Genomic DNA, 20,409 nt, shown 5'->3' on the forward strand with positions numbered 1-20,409 from the left:
CAAAAACATCTTGGAAACTGCTCAAGTAATTAGACAACATCATTTCACAGATTCCTTGAAATAAGACTGGATCTCACGCTGCACTTCTTGCACTACTGAGTTGAGCCAAAGTTCTTCACAGCAAATGAAATCATTTTCAGATGTGGCCACTATTGCAAAGGATACAATAGGAATCAGCTGATGGTACATTTCTGCTAACAGCAATCCTGTTAATATTAGGCTAATAATTCTAGTATTTTATTATTTGTTGATTTATTTGTGGTAATATTACTTGATTTGTTGCGTGTACTGTGTTGTACACTTTGTTCCAGGGGACCATTGATTTGTATGGTGGTCATACTGACCTCACTGAGGTGATGTAATGTCAACTAAACAGTCAACCAAACTCCATTCAAAAATGACGGAACCAGTAGGATATAGCCTCCTAGCTCCTTGTTTTTATTGCATTCTCAGTGGTATGACATAGTAAAGAGGGAAGCTGAAAAACAACAAAATACAGTGCAAACACTGCATTGTTAACATTCACACAAAGGTAAGTCAGAACTTAGTTACATTTCCTGCAGGTAAATATTATGGCATTCCAACAAGTAAATACTACAGGGAAATGGCATGTGAGAACAATTAGCATCTAGGCCTAATACATTCAAAAATAACATTCAATTTCAGCATAATCTTATTGATCCCTTTAGATTAACTTCTAAACAATGTAACATCAACTTACAGGCAATGCTTCTTCTGGAAAACAAGACGGCTTTAGTCAGAAAATTCTTTAGCTCCAAACATAATCCTCTGGTTTTCTACCCTTCCCCCCCCCCCCCCATTGTGGTTTCCTATTTACTATGTCCTGACTACACAGGACATAGTATTTGTACGCAGGACATAGTAAATGACCTGAAGCAACTCAATTTCATAATAAAAGCCAAATGTGCTTAATCACATAGAAAAAAAACTAACATAAAACACTTGCTGAAGGGCAGCACAATGGTATGCAAATATAAGGTTGATTGACAATAGACCTGAACTTGATCTTGAACTCTTTAAAGATGACTGTTTGATTATTGGAACAATAGGAAACCATTTAGATCCTCAAGTCTTAATGAGTTCCTGGCTGATGTGCCACCTCATTGCACCTTTGCCCACACATGGGGGGCAGAAGGACCTGTTTCTGTAATCTCCATTGTTCGACAAACATTTACCCTTGTCATCAAAATTAAGGACAGCATGGTGTTATAGTAGTTAGTACAATGCTTTACAGAACCAGTAACCTGGGTTAAATTCCCACCGCTGTCTGTAAGCAGTTTGTATATTCTCCCCCCGTGACAGTTTGGGTTTCCTCCTCGTACTCCGGTTTCTTCCCACGTTCCAAAGCCGTACTGTTTGGTAGGTTAATTGGTCATTGTAAATTGTTCCGTGATTAAGCTAGGGTTAAATCAGGGGATTGCTGGGTGGCATAGCTCCTAGGGCCTGAAGGACCTATACCGTGCTGAATTTCAATAAATAAGTTAATTAATTAAACTTAGCAATTTCAAATTACAGTTGACTTCATGTCACTCGACGCTTCTGGAGGAGTGATAAGTATTCTTGGTATGCAGAAATGTTTCCTAACCTGATTCTTATAAAGCGCTACTCTATGCTTGGATGGTGCTCCTTCATCTCAGACTACCCAGCTTCAGAAATAATTCATTTTTATCTTCCAGTCAGCACTCCTTAAAAGATGCAACTGTTTTATAATGTCATCTTTTGGTTAAATTTCCAAGAGAAAATACAGAAATCAAATATCATTCAGTAACTTAATGCTGCATGAAATTCACAGCTAAAGTATTCTTTTCACCAAAGTTCCTTCTGACTGAGAAAATATTTTTGGCCATGGGGGAATTAAGATATGGAAGAAAACGTCAACCTCGAATGGATCGAGGACAGTGGAAGTAGACAAACCAATTGTCTTTGCTCTTGCCATGAGTTTGAAGGAATGGAAGCTGCCATTTTGTGAAGCTGCTGTTCATCCTCCATTTTGTGAACTGGAGTTGCTTGGCTTGATTGGTGTTTTAAGATAGACACAATGATGCTCCAGGTAATCTGCTGGACTAGAGATCATTTCCAAATACGAAGTTAGCTGTGAGGAGTTCTTTGGTTAGATATACATGTAGGTTTGTAAATGGTGTGGTCTGTGTCTGGCCAGAGTGATTGGAGCTGGTTACTGGTTTGGTAACTGATTTAAAATGAAGTACCATAAATTATCGGTTGTCACTTTCAGAAGAGGGCAATAAATGGTTGCTGGTTTGGACCAGAGCCAGTAAGAAGGGATTATAGGTCAGTCATAAAACGATAAGATATAGGAACAGAAGTAGGCCGTTTGGCCCATCAAGTCTGCTTCGCCATTCAATCATGGGCTGATCCAATTTTTGCAGTCATCTCCACTCCCTTGCCTTCACCCCATACCCTTTGATACCCTGGCTAATCAAGAACTATCTATCTCTGCCTTAAATACAGCCAATGACTTGGCCTCCACAACCGCTCATGGCAACAAATTCCAGACTTACCACCCTCTGACTAAAGTAATTTCTCCACATCTCAGTTCTAAAAGCCCATCCTTGAATCCTGAAGTCGTGCCCTCTAGTCTGGAATCCCCTACCATGGAAAATAACTTTGCTATATCTAATCTGTTCAGGCCTTTTAACATTCAGAAAAATTCTATGAGATCCCCCCTCATTCTCTTGAACCTCAGGGAATACAGCCCAAGAGCTGCCAGATGTTCCTCATACAGTAACCCTTTCATTCCTGGAATCATTCTTGTGAATCTTCTCTGAACCCTCTCCAATGTCAATATATGCTTTCTAAAATAAGGAGCCCAAAACTGCAGACAATATTCCAAGTCTGGTCTCATGAGTGCCTCAGAGAGCCTCAACATCACATCCCTGCTCTTATATTCTATACCTCAAGAAAGGAATGCCAACATTGCATTCACCTTCTTCACAACTGACTCAACCTGGAGGTTAAACTTTAGGGTATCTTGCACAAAGATTCCCTTTGTATCTCTGCATATTGAATTCTCTCCCCATTTAAATAATAGTCTGCCTGTTTATTTCTTCCACCAAAGTGCATGACCATACACTTTCCAACATTATATTTGCCCTGTATCCAATAACACAGAAATGTAACATTTGAACTGTTAAGGAATGAATATAAAAACAGAGGCTTTGAAAGTAGGGTAGTGATAACTTCAAAGATTCACCATCACAAGGAAGAACCCCCCCACCGCCAGGGGCTGGGAGAAGAAGAGTAGATCGTCTGGCCAGTGGGAGATCCCCTATTTCAGTGTTATAAATTGCAAAAGTGATCTGAGTGAGAACTGGTACAAAAGGGACAGTAGAATTTGAGTTTTAAGTTGTTAGCCTGGGGTCAACATAGTTACGTCGTTGTTTGAGCAGAGACAATAAAGTACAAGTTTCAATTAGTTAAGAGTTGCGTAGTGAGTTTCCTAACCAAGTTCCTTTGATGCATGGTCAACAGTACAGACTCCTCTTCCTTTTGAGGATCTCAAAGCTAGCCAAAGAAAAAGGGAAAGACATTCGTCAAACCTCAAAATATACTGCATACTAAGTTTTCACAGAATTTGTTGATGGATCCTGAAATAGGAGCATGACCCTTTTATAAACATATGAAATGAGCCAACATAGATTTTAAGCAACATGAACCAATAATATAGAGGCCTTACCACTGGTACAGACTTCACCCAGAACTTTCATTTTATATTCAACAGAATGGACAAAGCACAAACCAATTTCACTACCCATATGTCTAGATTAAAACAAACCAATTGAGAAGTCAAATTTAGGCAGAGATTGCTAATGATTAACAACTCTAATTCTTGTCTGTCATTAACTATCTTGCTTATAAGAGAAAGATAGAAAAAAATCTGTATGTGGCAGACATCTGTAACTTTGCACTCTTGCAATTTTTGAGAAATTTGTAGTTAACAAAAATAGCTTTCTATAAAATGGATTGTTGTGGATAATCGTTGGACAAACACCATAAAGAACAACTACTAGCTGTCAAAGAGCTTAAAGCAACAATTTACCATTTGGCTCTGCTGACATTTTGACATTTTCTAGAAGTGTTCAATTCACTTTCTGTCATCTAACTTTATTGCCAGCAATTTATTATAATCTGCATGTAACATTCTGCAGCGATTTCAGAAAAAAAAATGTATGAAGGTACAACTTCTTCTTTATACTTTGAGTACAGTTTCAACCCATTAGTTTTAATCTTAGTATGGTGAATACTTAGTAGAAAGTGGTGTCAAAGGTAGATAGGGTCATAAAGAAATCTTTTGACACATCATGTTTAAGTTTTGAGTAAGGGGATGAGATGTTATGTTGAAGTTGTATAAGACATTGGTGAGGCCTAATTTGGAGTATTGTGTGCAGTTTTGGTCACCTACTTATAGGAAAGATATAACTAAGGTTGAAATTTACTAGTATGTTGCTGAGTTTGGGGGATCAGAGTTATAAAGAAAGATAGAATAGGTTAGGACAGTATACCTTGGAAAGTAGAAAATTGGGAGGAGATTTGATAGAGGTATACAAAATTATGAGGGGTATAGATAGGGTAAATGCAAGCAGGCTTTTTCCACTGAGGATGAGTGGGACTATAACCAGAGGGTCATGGGTTAATAGTGAAAGGTGAAAAGTTTAAGGGGAAGGTGAGAGGAAACTTCTTCGCTCAGAAGATTGTGAGAGCGTGGAATGAGCTGTCAGCACAAGTGATGTAAGCTCGATTTCAACATTTAATAGAAGTTTGGATCGGTACATGGATGGCAGGTGTATGCAGGGCTATGGTCCTAGTGCAGGTTGATGGGAGTAGGCAGCTTAAACAGTTCAACACAGACTAGATGGGCTGAAGGGCCTGTTTCTGTGCTGTACTTTTCTCTGACTCTATAACTCCAATTGCATTTATACTAAGGATGAATCTTAGGGCCAATAGTCTATATTTCTATTAAAATCCAGCAACTTAAAACATGATAGCCACATTTTAAAATGGTATTTGAAGAATATGCTATTGCTTGTTTGTTTGTTATGTGCCATGTAGGTGATTCTGGTCTTTCCATGACCATGATCATTCTTGGCAATTTTTCCTGCAGAAGTGCTTTGCCATTACAAATGTCTTTACAAGACGGGTGACCTCAGCCATTTTCAATACTCTTCAGAGATTGTCTGCCTGGCGTCAGTGGTCACATAACCAGGACTTGTGATATGCACCAGCTGCTCATACGACCATCCACCAACTGCTCCCATGGCTTCACCTGACCCTTATCAGGTTGGGATAGGGGCTAAGGAGGTGCTACACCTTGTTCAAGGGTGACCTGCAGGCTAGTGGAGGGAAGGAGCACTTTACTCTTCCTTTGGTAGTGACCCCACCACCCATGTTATTGCTATTGAATGAATTGTGAAAAATGGCTTCATTTATCAGTATATATCATTATAATTATGTCTACAAAAATATTGGTACTTACTTATTTATTGAGGTACAGCGTGGAATAGGTCCTACTGGCCTTTCAAGCTGCACCGCCCAGCAATCCCCTGATTTAACCCTAGCCTTATCACAGGACAATTTACAATGACCAATTGACCTACCAACCAGTCGGTACATCTCTGGAATATGGAAGGAAACCAGAGCACTTGGAGGAAACCCACGCAGTCACGTGGTGAGCGTACAAACTCCTTAGGGGTAGCGACGGGAATTGAACCCAGCTTGCCCGTACTGTAGTGGCATTGCGCAAGCCACTACACTACTGTGCCATCCCAGTTAAGTGTTTTTCTGTGGTCGGTTTTCAAGGTGCTAATATTGCAAAATGAGAGGTGCGAGTCAATCCTCTGACAGTTGAGCAAGAAACCCCAACCGGTTTATTTCCCACCTATCATTAACATTTACCAATACCCGCGCTGACCGTGTAGAAGGAAAGGACGTCAGATCTGACAAACACTCCTTCCAGGAGAAAAGTCCTGCCAGACTGAAGGGCGGGTTGTTCAGTAACTGCAGTGAGTTCATTGTAAATCATGTCAGCATTTCTGAGTGGTAGCGTCAACATTTGCATTTCTACTGCAGGCACAACAGGCGGAAATGACCTCAGGGCTAGTAGATAGCAGCAGTTTATCAGGCATCAGAGACTGGATGGAAAAGTCCCGATATAAAGTTGTTGTGAGAAAGAGGAAATGGGGAGGAGGGGGAGGGCTGTTGAGAGGAATCGAATGGGGTGAGTTAGGGTTGATGAATTTATCAATAGTTCAGTGCATAAGTTTGTCTGATAAGCTACCTATCCAGCTGTTTCAGAATCAGGTTTGATATCGCCAGCATACGTCATGAAATCTTTGTTTTGGGGCAGCAGTACAATACAATACATTAAGATAGAGAAAAAAAACTGTGAATTACATTTAGTACAGTTAATTACATTTAAATAGTTACATTCAATAAGTGGTATAAAAAGAAGGAATAAGAAAATAGAGAGGTAGTGTTTATGGGTTCAATGTCCATTCAGAAATCTGATGGTATGAAAAAAAATGTTACCCAGCCCCCCTCCCCTTAACCCCTCCCCCCTAACATCCCTATTAAAAAAGTAAGAAAAGAAAAAAAAAGAAAAAAAAAATCTGATGGTAGAGGGGAAGAAGCTGTTCCTGAATCATTGAATGTGTGTCTTCAGTACCTTCCTCACTGATGGTAGCAATGAGAAGAGGGCATGTCCTGGGTGATGGGGGTCCTTAATGATGGACACTGCCTTTTTGAGGCATTGCTCTTTAAAGATGTCCTGGATAATACAGAGTCTAGTACCCATGATGGAGCTGACTAAGTTTACAACTCTCTGAAGCTTACTTTGATCCTATGCGGTGCCCACCCCATCCAGATTAGAATGCTTTCCATAGTACATCTCATGCTGTGAGCAAGTAGACCTACAGGATGGATGGCAATTCCTATCTTCCACTTCTGTAACTTTTCAAAAATCAATCCAATATCATTTATGGCTTTATTTTACTTTTCACAAGTAATGCTGCCACAGAAATATACAAACGTCAATTAGGGGCACCACAGTAGTGTAGTGATTAGCACAACACCATTATTGTTTCCGGGCATCGGAGTTTGGAGGCCATTCCGATGCCATCTTTAAGATGTTTGTACGTTCTTCCCTTGAGTACTTGTACTTCTTCCGGGTGCTCCGGTTTCCTCTTGCAGTCCAAAGATGTACCAGTTAGTAGATTAATTGCTCATTGTAAATTGTCCTGTGGTTAGACAAGGGTTAAATAGGTGGGGGCGACTCGTTGGGCTGGAAGGGCCCATTCCGCACGGTATATCTAAATAAAAAATAAATAAATTTAAATAGGTAACAACAAGTGGAATATATTCTTAGCATTGTTATTACCTCAGGTAAATTATATATTTTATTGGTAATGTGGAATGTGGACGTTGGTAACGTGCAAATCCAATTCACTGATTTATTGGCCACCGGCGGGTGTGGATGGCCTCGATCATAGTGAGGACCAGGCCTCAGACCATGAGGCCGACTGTTTGCAGCCAACCAGGAGGGAGGCATTGGAGTCAGTGCGCTCCACTGGAGCCAGTAGCAGTGTGGTGCGGCATCCAAGCTGGAGTCGATGCTGTCCTGCAGTGTTCACTCAACAGAAGAGAAGATGTATTGTGTTTGACTACAGACTGCTGCCACGTCCATGGACTTTCATCATACTATTCTTCCTGAGTGTCTGTATTTTACTGCTGTCTTACATGCGCCTTGTGCTATGTATGACTGTTGGGACTGTGGTTTGCATCTTGGCCCTGGGTGTTCATGTATGGTTGGATGACAATTAAACTTGAAGATGAACTTAAATCAACATGCAATCTACTGCAGGAACTCAATGAACCAACAGATAGTCCATTGACAGTTCCTGCCCCCTTGAGTGAGGGGAAGGAATTGTTTATGTTTCAAGATAAAGCCCTGCATCAGGACAGTATATTTTAATAATTCCTTTTCACCGAAACTGATAATGGAGAAGTAGTTATAATTAAATTCATTTTTAAAGTAAATTCAAATTAATAATTTTGAATCATGTTGTGATAGAGTTAAACAAATACAGCAGTTGTTTTTACTTCCTTGAATTGACTTTTCTTTCCAGGCACTGAAGTAATACCCTCATTCCTTCCAGTTGTAGTCACATCCAGACTTCCCAAAATCCACTGAAGAATTATCAATTACATCATGTATGTACATCTGTTCCCACTGAGTGTCCAAAACATACTTTGCAAAGTACTTTTTGGCATTCGTTTCCATGGTGAAGCAACTATCTGAAATTACGACTTGTCAATTATCAGCTGCAGAGTCAATAACATTCACACAGATTGGACTAAATAGATTATGATATCAGTTAATTGCTATAAATACCTGTTACATATTTCCTTCAAATGTTCCATCTGACAATGATTGACAACTAATTACTTCTGATTTGCTTCAGCATGAATGCAGAAATGTCACCAGTTTCTCTGTATGTTAATATAAGGTCTTATCTGCTCTCTCAATGGAGATGAATAGCACCATTATCTCAGGTGTCCTGTCAGTATTTCAATAAAAATCAATTATGTGCTTATTACTGCATAGAAGTTTTAGGGAGTAAGCCCTGTCCCACATCACAACAGTGAGGAGATTTCAAAAATACTTAATTGTCTCCAAAATACATTGGGAGGTCCTGAGGCCACGAAAGTTGCTGTATGAAAATCAACTCTGTGCAGGAACTCATAACAGAACAAGTTGGCAGGAAGTATATTAAATATTACGTAGCTTATTGCCAGTAAAGAGCATGCATCTCCAGTCATTGGCATACCAATGATATGACACAGCCACGTTGGAGGGAGTATTATGCAAAGAGAAAATGGAAGTATTAGCTGGTTCAGTAGCTGTAGGGAAGGATTTCTGCTCCTGCTTCACTTAGTTCAATAAAGATAAATTATAATACCTAATGGGCCACTCATCTCTGTTTCCTTGATATTCCTTAGATCGGGGGTTCCCAAACTTTTTTATGCCATGGACCCCTACTATTGAACCCCTGCCTTTTGTCTCGAGTCACAGGAGGTGGGTTAGATTTTTAATGAATAATTCTCCTTGGTGTTTGTTGTTGTTCCTTTCCATGCCTTGTGGTGCATCAGGTGGCAACCTTGCCGTTCCTTTAGAAGTTTATTCTGTTTTTTATGAAGCCGAGTTGCTAGCTCAACGCTCAGATGGAAACCGAACAATGATCCGCCAGATTCAAATCCAGGACCACTCGCCTCAAAGTCCAGTGTGGATACCACCACACTACCAGCTGACTCCTTGGCGTTCAGTGAGGAGAAACTTACGGTTGTTTAAGAGATAAGTGAAACAAGAGAAGATGTTCATGCTGGGACTTTGTGGGAGGCTAGGGAAGAAATTACAGAGCCTTTGCTTCAGCGTTAGCAGCAGTTGAACTCTGAAAGGTGACTAAATGGTACTCCATTGGTGAAAAAAGGTACCAAGGATAAGCCAAGGAAGTACAAGCCAGACAGACTGACATCAGTGCTGGGGAAATTACTTGAGGAAATTTTGAGGGACAGGATTTGCCAGTGTTAGGACATGTGGATTCTGATTGGTAGGAGTCAGCATGGTTTCTGTGTGGAATGTCGTGTTTGATGAACCTTTTAGAAGTTTATTGAAAAGGTAAACAAAAAACATTGATAAACATAAGGAAGTTGATGTTATTTATTTGTACTTAACAAAAACCTTTGCCAAAGTCCTACATGGCAGGCTGGTCTAGAAGGTTAAGTCCGTAAAAGTCAGAAAGATCTAGTTAAGTGGATTGAAAATTGGCTCAGAGCTAGGAAGCAGAGAATGGTGGTTGGAGTTTGTTTCTCATAGTAAAGGCCCATGAGTAGTGGTGTGCCACAGGACCCTTGTTATTTGTATTTATATAAACAGTCTTTGAGTACAGTCTTTTCCCCAAGGTAGGAGCATCCAAAACTACGGGGCATAGATTTGGGGTCAGACGGAAAGATTTAAAAAGGACCTAAGGGGCAACATTTTTCACATAGAAGGTCGTGAGTATATAGACTGATCTGCCAGTGGAGGTGGTTGGGGCAGGTACAAAAGTATCATTTAAGAGGCACTAGGGTAGATACATGGAAGGGCAGTACTTAAAAGGATATAGGCAGATGGTAGTGTAGGGGTCAGCACAAAACTTCACAGTTCTAGCAACCCGAGTTCAATTCCCACCACTGCCTGTAATGAGTTTGTACGTTCTTCCTGTGACCACGTGGGTTTCCTCTGGGTGCTGCAGTTTCCCCCTTGGTCATTGTAAATTCCCTCATGATTAGGCTAAGATTAAATTGGGAGATTATGGGGCAGCACGGCTCCAAGGGCCAGAAGAGCCCACTCCGTGCTGAATCTCAATAAAAATTTATGAAAAAGCAACTGAGACTAGGCAGGTGGACCCTATGATCAGCACTTACTGGACCGAAGTCCTGTAACCACGTTGCATTACTCCATGGTTTTAAAGATGTAGCGGCTCTGTGAATTCAATGCTGAAGTCTATGATAACGGCTTATATTTCCATGGTAAATTTAACTCAAGAAAATGTTCCAAGATAATGCCTACAGCAGATGAAAATGAAAACAAAGGAGAAGAAACTTAATGAAAAGGACTGAGTTAAAGTAGAATCTTAAAAATAAAGCGGTGGCATTAGGCATGTGGTCGAGTAGGTAAGGGATTCCAAACATGAAGCCTCAGTATATTCAGGTGTAACAAGAATGAAAAGCAACGGGCATTGGACAGGAAGCCTGAATAAAATTCATGAAGTTATATTGGTAAATTTGTAAATTCATTTATTAGTGTCACATGTACTAAAGTACAGTCAAAAACATGTCTTGCGTACCATTCAGACAGATCAATTAATTACAACAGTGCACTGAGGTAGTCCTGTGTAAAACAGTAACAGTGCAGAATGAAGAGCTACAGCTACAGAGAAAGTGCACTGCAGGTAGACAGTGTGATGCAAGGCCAAAACGAGGTGGACTGTGAGGTCCATCTCACTCTGGAACCACTAACAGCAAGGTAGAAGTTGTCCTTGAGCCTGGTGTTACATGGTGATCTTCAGAAGGATTTGAAAGATAGTAACATAGAAAGATAAGCAACAGGAGCAAGATTTGATCTTCTGGACATCATCTGATTTTACCGCAACACCATTATCCCATGTTCTTTCAGTTGGATATCTATCAATCTGGGTTTTGAATGAACACAATCAATGAATCCCTATGGCACAAGTAGATAACTTGAAAGCTTCATCAACCTCAGAATGAAGGTCTTTCTCCTCATCTCTGCTCTAATTGTTACTCTGAAAGAGCAAACCTTACGCTGGACTCCTCAGCCATCATGCATGTATCAATCTTGCATATCCTTTAATAACTTAGTGTTTCTATGGGATCTCCTCTCAAACTCCAAAGAATGAAGTCCCAGTTTGCTCCATTTCTCCTCATGCTGCTAGTCTGCTGTTACTGGAACCAGTTGAGTGATTCTTTGCTGCACTGTTTCCATGGCAACTACATTCTTACCTGTGTGCAATATTCCAGGTGTGGGCTCACCAAAGACTGAAGCAATTTCAATAAAACTTCCTATCCTTGTATTCAAATCCTCTCATAATTTGGCATTGCATTTGCCTTGCTGCACCTGTTCATTGATTTTTGGTGACTTGTGCACCTCGGTCCCCTTAAATTTGAACTGCACCCAAAGTCGCACCATTCAAAAAAATTGAATGTTATACTGTATGTTATGAACACCAAGGTAGTTTGAGGAGATTTGATATGTCACCAAAGAGACTTTCAAATTTCTACAGATATACCATGGAGAGCGTTCTAACTGGCTGCATCATCGTCTGGTATGTGAGGGGTGGTGCTACTGGACTGGCTCGAAAGAAGTTGCAGAAAGTCAGCTTCATCATGAGCACTAACCTTCCGAGCATCCAGAACATCTTCTTCAAGGAGTGATGCCTTAAAAAGGAGGTGTCTATTATTAAGGACCCTTATCACTCAGGACATACCTTCTTCTCATTTCTACAATCAGGGAGGAGGTATGGCAGCCTAAAGACACACACTCAACAATTTAGGAACAGCTTCTTCCACTCTGCCATCCGATTTCTGAATGGACAACAAACCGATGAAAACTACTTCACTACTTTCTTGCACTATTTATTTAATTTAACTATTTTACATATACAGTATATAAAATATCATTCACAAATATATTTACTGTAATTCACAGATTTCATTATTAAGTATTGCAATATCCTACTGTCTCAAAAACAATGAATTTAATGATATATGCTGGCAGTATTGAACTTTATTCTGATTCTGATTTTGATTTACATTTTATTACATTGTGTTTCAATAGATTGTTTATATCTTCTTGAAGCCTCTATACATCCCTTACACAACACCTCACGCAGTTTAGTATCACTAATGAATTTGGTCTTTAACTTAATTTAGTCTGAATCAATTTGGTCCAGGCAGTTTCCTACAATATCTGAAACAATCTGTTTATTCCCACTCTTCGTTATCCATCTGATAATCAATTCTCCGTCCATGTCAGCATATTCAAAGTTCGAAAATCAAAGTAAATATATTTTCAAAGTACATATACAACCCTTGAGATTTATTGTCTTGCAGGCATACTCGATAAGTCTATAGAATGAAAACCACAATAGAATGAATGAAAGACTGCCCAACTTGGGCACTGACCCAGAGTGCAGAAGCCAACAAACTGAGCAAATACAAAAAGAAAGAAACAATATTAATAAATAAGCAATAAATATCGAGAACATGAGATGATTCCGTACGTTCTGAACATGCTGCTGAAGCTCTGTACAAGGTTTTAAGGAATTACTTTGGCAAATCCACATCTTCTGGCTCTCTACCTATTTCCAAATCACATCCTCAAAAACATTAAGTAGATTAGTTGAAGCTGATTTTCTGTTCATAAATCATTATTGATTCTGCTCAATACTATTATTCTCTCAAAGTTTTTTTAATTGCACCCAACTTTATAGATACCCCATTTTATCTCCCACTGATTTTCAGCCAACGGGTCAGTAGCTCTCTATTTCCATAACTGGTTGGTTCACATTTGCTACCCTGCAATCCTCAGGAACAATTCCAGAATCTGTACAGCCTTGAATGTTGATAATCAGAAAATTCACTCCCTCTACCGCATCTTCTTTCAGAACTCCAGAATACTCCAAACTGAAAGCCACCTTCTTCCTATGGGATGTTGTGCAGCTGGATAATGCTACGCTCCGGCTTGCCAATGGCTTTTGAGTGTTATGGGCTATCAAAGTCACTTGTTGCATGTAAATACGGGAAAAAAGTAAATGTAATTAAGCTGTACTGGATGCATTGTAAATATCTGCTTTGCACAGACTGGAGTAGCCTCACAATCTCATTGTCTTGAGTAATGACAATAAAGTTCTATTCTATTCCATGAATCATTTGGATCCTTGGAATTTATCGGATTTCAGGATCACTCTTTGTCTTTGTTCTAGCAGCAATACACCATAAGCATAATAAACATCATAAACATGCAACACGAAATACAAAGCAGATAGAGAAAGATACATGGCTTCTATATTTGTTTTATACCATAAGATATTGTAGCAGAACTAAGCCATATGGTCCATCAAGTCTGATTGGCCATTTCATCGTGGCTGATCCATTTCCCTCTCAGCCCCAATCTGCTGCCTTGTCCCCATATCCCTTCATGCCCTGACTAATCAAGAATCTATCAACCTCTGCCTTAAAAATACATATTTAGCCTCCACAGCTTTCTGTGGCAACAAATTTCACAAATTCACTACTCTGTGACTAAAGAAATTCCTCCTCATCTCCATTCTAAAAGGTTGCCCCTCTATTCTGAGGCTCTGTCCTCTGGTCTTAGACTTTCCTATTATAGGAAACATCCTCTTTCACTCTATCAAAGCCTTTCAACGTTCAATAGGTTTCAATTAGGTCACCACCTCATTCTCCTGAATTCCAGTGAATACAGGCTCAGAGATATCAAATGGTCTCCATGTGACAAGCCAGTTGATCTTGTTCCACCTGACAGGTGCAAATGGATGCATTTTGGGAGGACTAATAAAGATAGGACATATATAATGAGCGGCAGGACCTTGAGGAGAAATGAAAAATAGAGGAACCCAAGTGTGCGTCCAAAATATAATCTTACTGAAGCTGGGGTGATGGGGTGTAGATACGTCTCTACCAAAGGAGGTATAAAGTGCTCGGCAGGGTGTAGCACCCGTTGATGAGGGTCACGTGAGGCCATGGGAACAGTTGGTGGATGGTTGTATGAGCAGCTGGTGCATATCAGAAGTCCTGGTTATGCCACCACTGATGCCAGGCAATTTCCGAAGGGTATTGTGAATGGCTGGGGTCACCTGTTTTGTAAATCACTACGCAGAAGAAGGCAACAGCAAACCACTTCTGTAAAAAAAAAAGTTTGCCAAGAACAATTATGGTCATGAAAGGACGATGATCGCCCACATCTTACAACATGACACATAATGAACGAAGGGGGCAGAGGTAGCTACAACAGCGTTTAAGTATCTAGACATGCACTTGAATCACCAGCTCATTAAAAGCCACAGACCAAGTACTGACGAACGGATTAATATAGATAGACATTTCATAGTCAACATGGACATGGTGAGGGTGAAGTGTGGATCTATCACTTTGGCTTTATATGAAATATACAGTTGAAAGCCCAGACTGAGGTTAAGACAGATGGTAATGTTACAAGCAGTGGCATAAAGCAGTTGCTGAAAACAAAAAGAATCTGTAAAGAGGGTAAACACACGAGTTGCAGGAAGTATGGCATTATTCTCCTGAGTGTTTACTAGAGTACAGCTTGATTAATCTGACCACAGTTTGTGACAACACAGAAAACTGGAGGCCAGCCAAGGAGAGACAGTGAAGAATGTTATCATTACACATTTGGAACCTGGCTCCATGTCTTTGAATTCTGTATTCAAAAGACAGTATCTGAATAAAGCAGAGGTGCAGAATAGATCCTATGAAGCTGAGAAAATAGGGCTGTGGCAGATTCAGGTCAATCATAGAAGTTGTGATACATGTGATCCTATTTGGTAATGTTTCAGAACAACTGATCTGGTCATTGACAAATGTGTGTAGTTACCATTGGTTATGTTTCAGAAATAAAAGGACGTATGCATCAGATATAATTACGTTTAAAAATCTCAAATAAATTAACTGTAGTTTGTCTTGCTGCATTCATTTGCATTTTGAACTAATTCTAAATAGATTGTTTCCTCTGAAGCCACAATTGAGAAACATTGGGATAATGAATTTCATTGCAAAGTTGTTAAATGCATTCTGTAACTTACTTTTACTGACTGTAAGGCTTGGGGATCTCAGTAAGTGAAGAAAATGGATTGGCAAAGTAAAACATAGAAATAATTTATATTTTGTAAACAAAGGCCATTCCATAAGGAATATAAAATATAGGAGCAGAATTCAGCCATTTGGTCCATCAAGTCTGCCCCATCAATTCATCATGGCTGATCCATTTTCCCTCTCAGTCCCAGTCTCCTGCCTTCTTCCCATATCCCTTTATGCCCTGACTAATCAAGAACCTATCAACCTCTACTTTGAATATACAGAAAATCTTGGCTTCCACAGCCACCTGTGGCAGTGAATTCCAGTGATTCATCACTCTCCGTCTCAAGAAATTCCTCCTCATATGGTCTCTGATCTTAAACTCTCTCACCATAGGAAACATCCTCCCCACATCCCCTCTATCAAGGCCTTTCACTATTTGATAGGTTTCAATTAGGTCACCCCTCATTCTTCTGAATTCCGGTGAGTACAGCCCCAGAGCCATCAAACGCTCCTCATATGACAAGCCTTTCAATCCCAGAATCATTTTCATAAACCTCCTTCAAACTCCCTCCAGTGTCAACGCATCCTTTCTAAGATAAGCGGCCCAAAATTGCTCACAGTACTCCCAGTGATGCCTCACCAGTGCTTTATACTTGCATGTATTGATTCTTTCAGATACAGGAGATAAAACAAGTTATTATTAAAAGAGATATGTTTTATTTGTGTATTTCTTGTGGGTACTGTGAAGCATATCAATAGAAAATTCTTTAAAGCTTTGATACATTTGATATTTTTCTAAAATTAATATTTGATTAGTTTTAACCTGCATTCCAGGTTATAAAAATTGCAATCTCTGATGATAATGTGTATTTTGTTTCAGGGTATTAAATACCACCTTGTTTGAAAGTTGGGAGATTGTTGGTCCGTATCCATCATGGTGGGTCTTCAACTTGCTTCTTCTCTTGCTTCAGCTTCTGCATAGCTTCTGGTCATATCTCATCATCAGGATCACTTGTAGAGCTATTGCCAAAGGAAAGGTATGTCCTCCTTAATGTTGGGGAAATGACAATGTATTTCTCCAGTACATATTCTGATATAGTTTCACAAATTTATTAACATATTGTACAGTTCTGTACAAAGTCTTGGGCACTTACGTATAGCTAGGCTGCTGAAGACTTTTGCACAATACTGTATATTGGTTAAAATAGGAAGGTGGTTGGGAAACAAAAATAAGAGTGTGAATAAACTCTTCTCAGACTTCCATCCAAATACAGGTATTTATTTTCAGCAACATTTCAATGACAAACTCTGCCATCTTCATCACTGATGATGCCTGGTCATGTCCATTCTGGTGGTATTTATACCCCGTCGTCTATTCCCCCTGATTGGCCAGTCCTCATCCAATCAGGTTTCCACTGTCGCACCTTGTTTACAATTGAATTCCAGTTCTTACATCGAGTGAGACCTTTGTCTTTGTTAAAATTAATTTCCTTTATTTCAATAGCTTCCTTCATCAGGTGGACCCTAAAGCCATTGGCGCAGCACCGTAGTTTTGTGCTGTCGAAGTCAGTCCTATGGCCATTGCGAATGCAATGTTCAGCTACCACCAATTTCTCTGAGTAAGCCAAATATATATACCTCCTGTGCTCCTTGACATGGGGTTCCAACGTGCTTCCCAGCGCATATCGGCCGGATGGGACACAGTGACATAATATAGAGCACTGTGCAAAATTATGTATATATATATATAGTTGCTCATTTCCTCATCTTGTAGTGCATCAGGCAGCAATCTTGCTGTTTCTTTAGCTTTTTTATCTGTTTTTTATGAGGCCAAGTTGCTAGCTCAATGCTTAACCCCGCATGGATAGAAAGTGTGTAAGGAGCTGGCTAGATTCGAACCTGGAACCAGAACCACTCTTCTTGAAGACCAGTGTGGATGCCACTACACCACCTTACTGTATCATAATCATCATCACACCTTATGACATGGGTGATCATAGACTCATGACCGTGATTGTTCTTGGCAAATTTGTCTACAGAAGTGGTTTGCCATTGTCTTCTTCTGGTCAGTGTCTTTACAGGACAGGTGATCCCAGCCCTATTCAATACACTTCAAAGATTGTCTGCTTGGCACCAATGGTTGCATAACCAGGACTTGTGATATGCACTGGCAGCTCATATGATCATTAACCACCTGCTCCCATGGTTTCATGTGACCCTGATCAGGGGGGCCAAGCAGGTGCTACACCTTGCCCAAGGGTAACCTGCAGGCTAGCGGAGGGAAACAGATATTGGTAGAAACACATCTCCACCCCACCACCCAACAGTACTGTATTTTGCAACAAAAATATAAACTACTTGACCTCTCTACAATTAAACATTTTAAGCATCTGATACAGCTGGGGTATTGTCACTGTTATATAGATTCAAAGTAACATTGTAAAACAGGATCACAGGATGTTACATAAGACCATAATATATTGGAGCAGAATTAGGCCATTCAGCCCATTGAGTCTGCTGCACCATTTCATCATGACCGATCCATTTTCCTTCTCAGCCCCAATCTCTCTGCCTTTTCCCCGTATCCCTTCATGCCCGGACTAATCAAGAATCAATCAAGCTCTGCCTTAAATATACCCAGTGACTTGGCCTCCACAGCCACCTGTGGCAATGAATTCCACAGCTTCACCACTCACTGGCTAAATCAATCCTCTCCACATCCACTCTATAGAGGCCTTTCAACGTTCGATAGCTTTCAGTCCTATGGAAAAAGTAGTGATAGGTAAAGTACATCCGTGTCCCTTTTGTTTACACTCACTTGTACTTTCAACAGTGAGATACGGCAGTAAACTAGGTTGGGCTTGATTGTTTTTTTTGGGGGGTTGCTGGGGTGGCAAAGTTCGAAGAGCTGGAAGGGCTCACTCTACGCTCTATCACCAAATAAATAAACATCCCCTCTGAAATCTGTTTTGACTATTCATTATTAAACATTGGTTTCAAGATATTTTTCTATTCTCTTTAGCAGCAATTGACTTATCTTCTCTGCATTAAGTTGACTATCACTCCGTGACAGTTCCCCATCCTATATATAGATATTGTATTATTTATCTGTCAGCCTTTAGTATTATACCTTCTTCTGATGAATTATTAAACATGAGGCAATGCATTTGCTCTCTCATCATTAGATTATTTTAAAATGCATGGATGCAATCTATCCAGAGAAATTCTCCGAGGGTTTGATTAGCTTATTTAATATATGTCCCCTTTCTATGTTAATTTCTTCTGTCTCATTAGTAATCATATCATTCAACATTTTGTCTAATCCTTCCAGCTCCGTGGTAATTGCCAAAACAAGATTTTATTGATTGATTGAGATACAGTGCTGAGTAGACCCCCCTGGCTCTTTGACCACATCACCCAGCAATCCCCAATTTAACCCTAGCCTAACCAGAGGACAAATTTACAATGACCAATTAACCTACTAACTAGTACATATTTGTACCATGAGAGGAAACTGGAGCACCCGGAAGAAACCCATGCAGTCATAGGAAGAATGTAAAAATTCCTTACAAACAGTGGCAAGAATTAAACCCGGGTCGCCTGTACTGTAAACCATTGTGCTAAACACTAAGATACCGTGCTGCCCATTTTTAAGAGTTACGTAGTTTATATTATAAGGAAGGTCACTTAACCCTTGTATATGTTGAGTCTTCAGGCATCCAGAGTAGTTGGAGTACTCCAGTTAGGGCAGGAGTTCCCAAGCTTTTTTACGCCATGGACCCCTACCAGTAACCGAAAAGTTCGTGAGCCCAGGATGGGAACCCCTGAGTTAAGAGTGACAACTGATGTTGCAGCGTTCACAGAGCTTGGTAATTAGTTTGCAGGCATTTCATCTCCAGTCAAGGTGACATCCTCAGTGTGCAGATCTTGGTGTTTCTCTCTGGGAGTGCTTGCGTTTATGGAGGCCCCGCTTCGTTTGCCTCCGTCCAGATTGGCTGCCCCTTCAGTTGAGCATTAAATTCTATTGGCTTACGTTTCTTTGGCTCTTAGGGGTTCATAGATACTGTCTATTTCAATACGTTTGTTTACTAGAAGAGAACCACACTTCTAACAATTCTCTTGCCTGCTTTGTGTTTTCCTGTCACCACTGGTTTGTGAGGAAAGTCACGCAGACCTTATTCAACTCGCCATCTTGCCCTACATCAAGAATATCTCTGAAATGACAGCTTGACTGCTCACAATCACACAAAAACCAACGGCAACTTTAACAAAGCTTGTCTCAAGAACCAAGGTATCAGTAAAGACCACTGACCAAAGCAGTGTGGTGTACAGGGTCACCTGTGGAGACCGCAACAAGAACTAAATTGGCCAGTCAGGATGCCAACTCTCAACTCATTTACGGGAACACAGACTGGCGGTACGGAGACATGATCCACTGTTGCCGATCTCAGTACATGAAGACCGGGAAGAACACCACTTTAACTGGGACACCACATAGGTTCTGACGCAGGCAAACCTGAAGTAGGCACAGGAATTTTTAGAAGGATGGTTCTCCTCTGATAACTCTGTAAATAAACATGTCGGAATAGATGCCATCTATGAACCCCTTTAGCCAGAGAGTGGTGAATCTGTGGAATTCTTGGCCACAGGCAGCTGTGGAAGCCATGTCTTTATATATATTAAAGGAAGAGGTTGATAGATTTTTGATTGGTCAGGGCATGAACGGATATTCAGGGCTGAAGTTTCCAAGATGGCGGCTCGACGCAGCTTGCAATGGCCACTCCAGAGCTGATTATCTGTTATTTGTGAAGTGGGGTGCCATTGTGCAATCATAATCGGATGAAAAACGGACGTGGGAGCATGGAGGAACATCTGAAAATCTCCAGGAAGATCTTCTTCATTGCTGCTGCTGCTGTGAGGTCCGGGTCTCTGCTGGGAAGAACAGGCCCCCAGTCCTCTGGGTCACGTTGCCGATGGCCG

The 20,409-nt window shown here is 40.4% G+C and overlaps 1 protein-coding gene across 2 annotated transcripts in view; it reads left to right on the forward strand.

Moving 5' to 3' along the window:
• LOC140728560 (ceramide synthase 6-like) overlaps nucleotides 1-20,409 on the forward strand; it is a 292,767-nt gene that overhangs the window by 263,384 nt on the left and 8,974 nt on the right. For both annotated transcript variants that reach the window (XM_073047476.1, XM_073047477.1), the window contains exon 9: nucleotides 16,310-16,466. In XM_073047476.1, coding sequence (XP_072903577.1) covers nucleotides 16,310-16,466 — 157 coding nt within the window. The remainder of the gene's footprint in view (nucleotides 1-16,309; nucleotides 16,467-20,409) is intronic.

This window comes from Hemitrygon akajei, chromosome 5, assembly GCF_048418815.1.
Source record: "Hemitrygon akajei chromosome 5, sHemAka1.3, whole genome shotgun sequence".
Lineage (NCBI taxonomy): Eukaryota > Metazoa > Chordata > Chondrichthyes > Myliobatiformes > Dasyatidae > Hemitrygon > Hemitrygon akajei.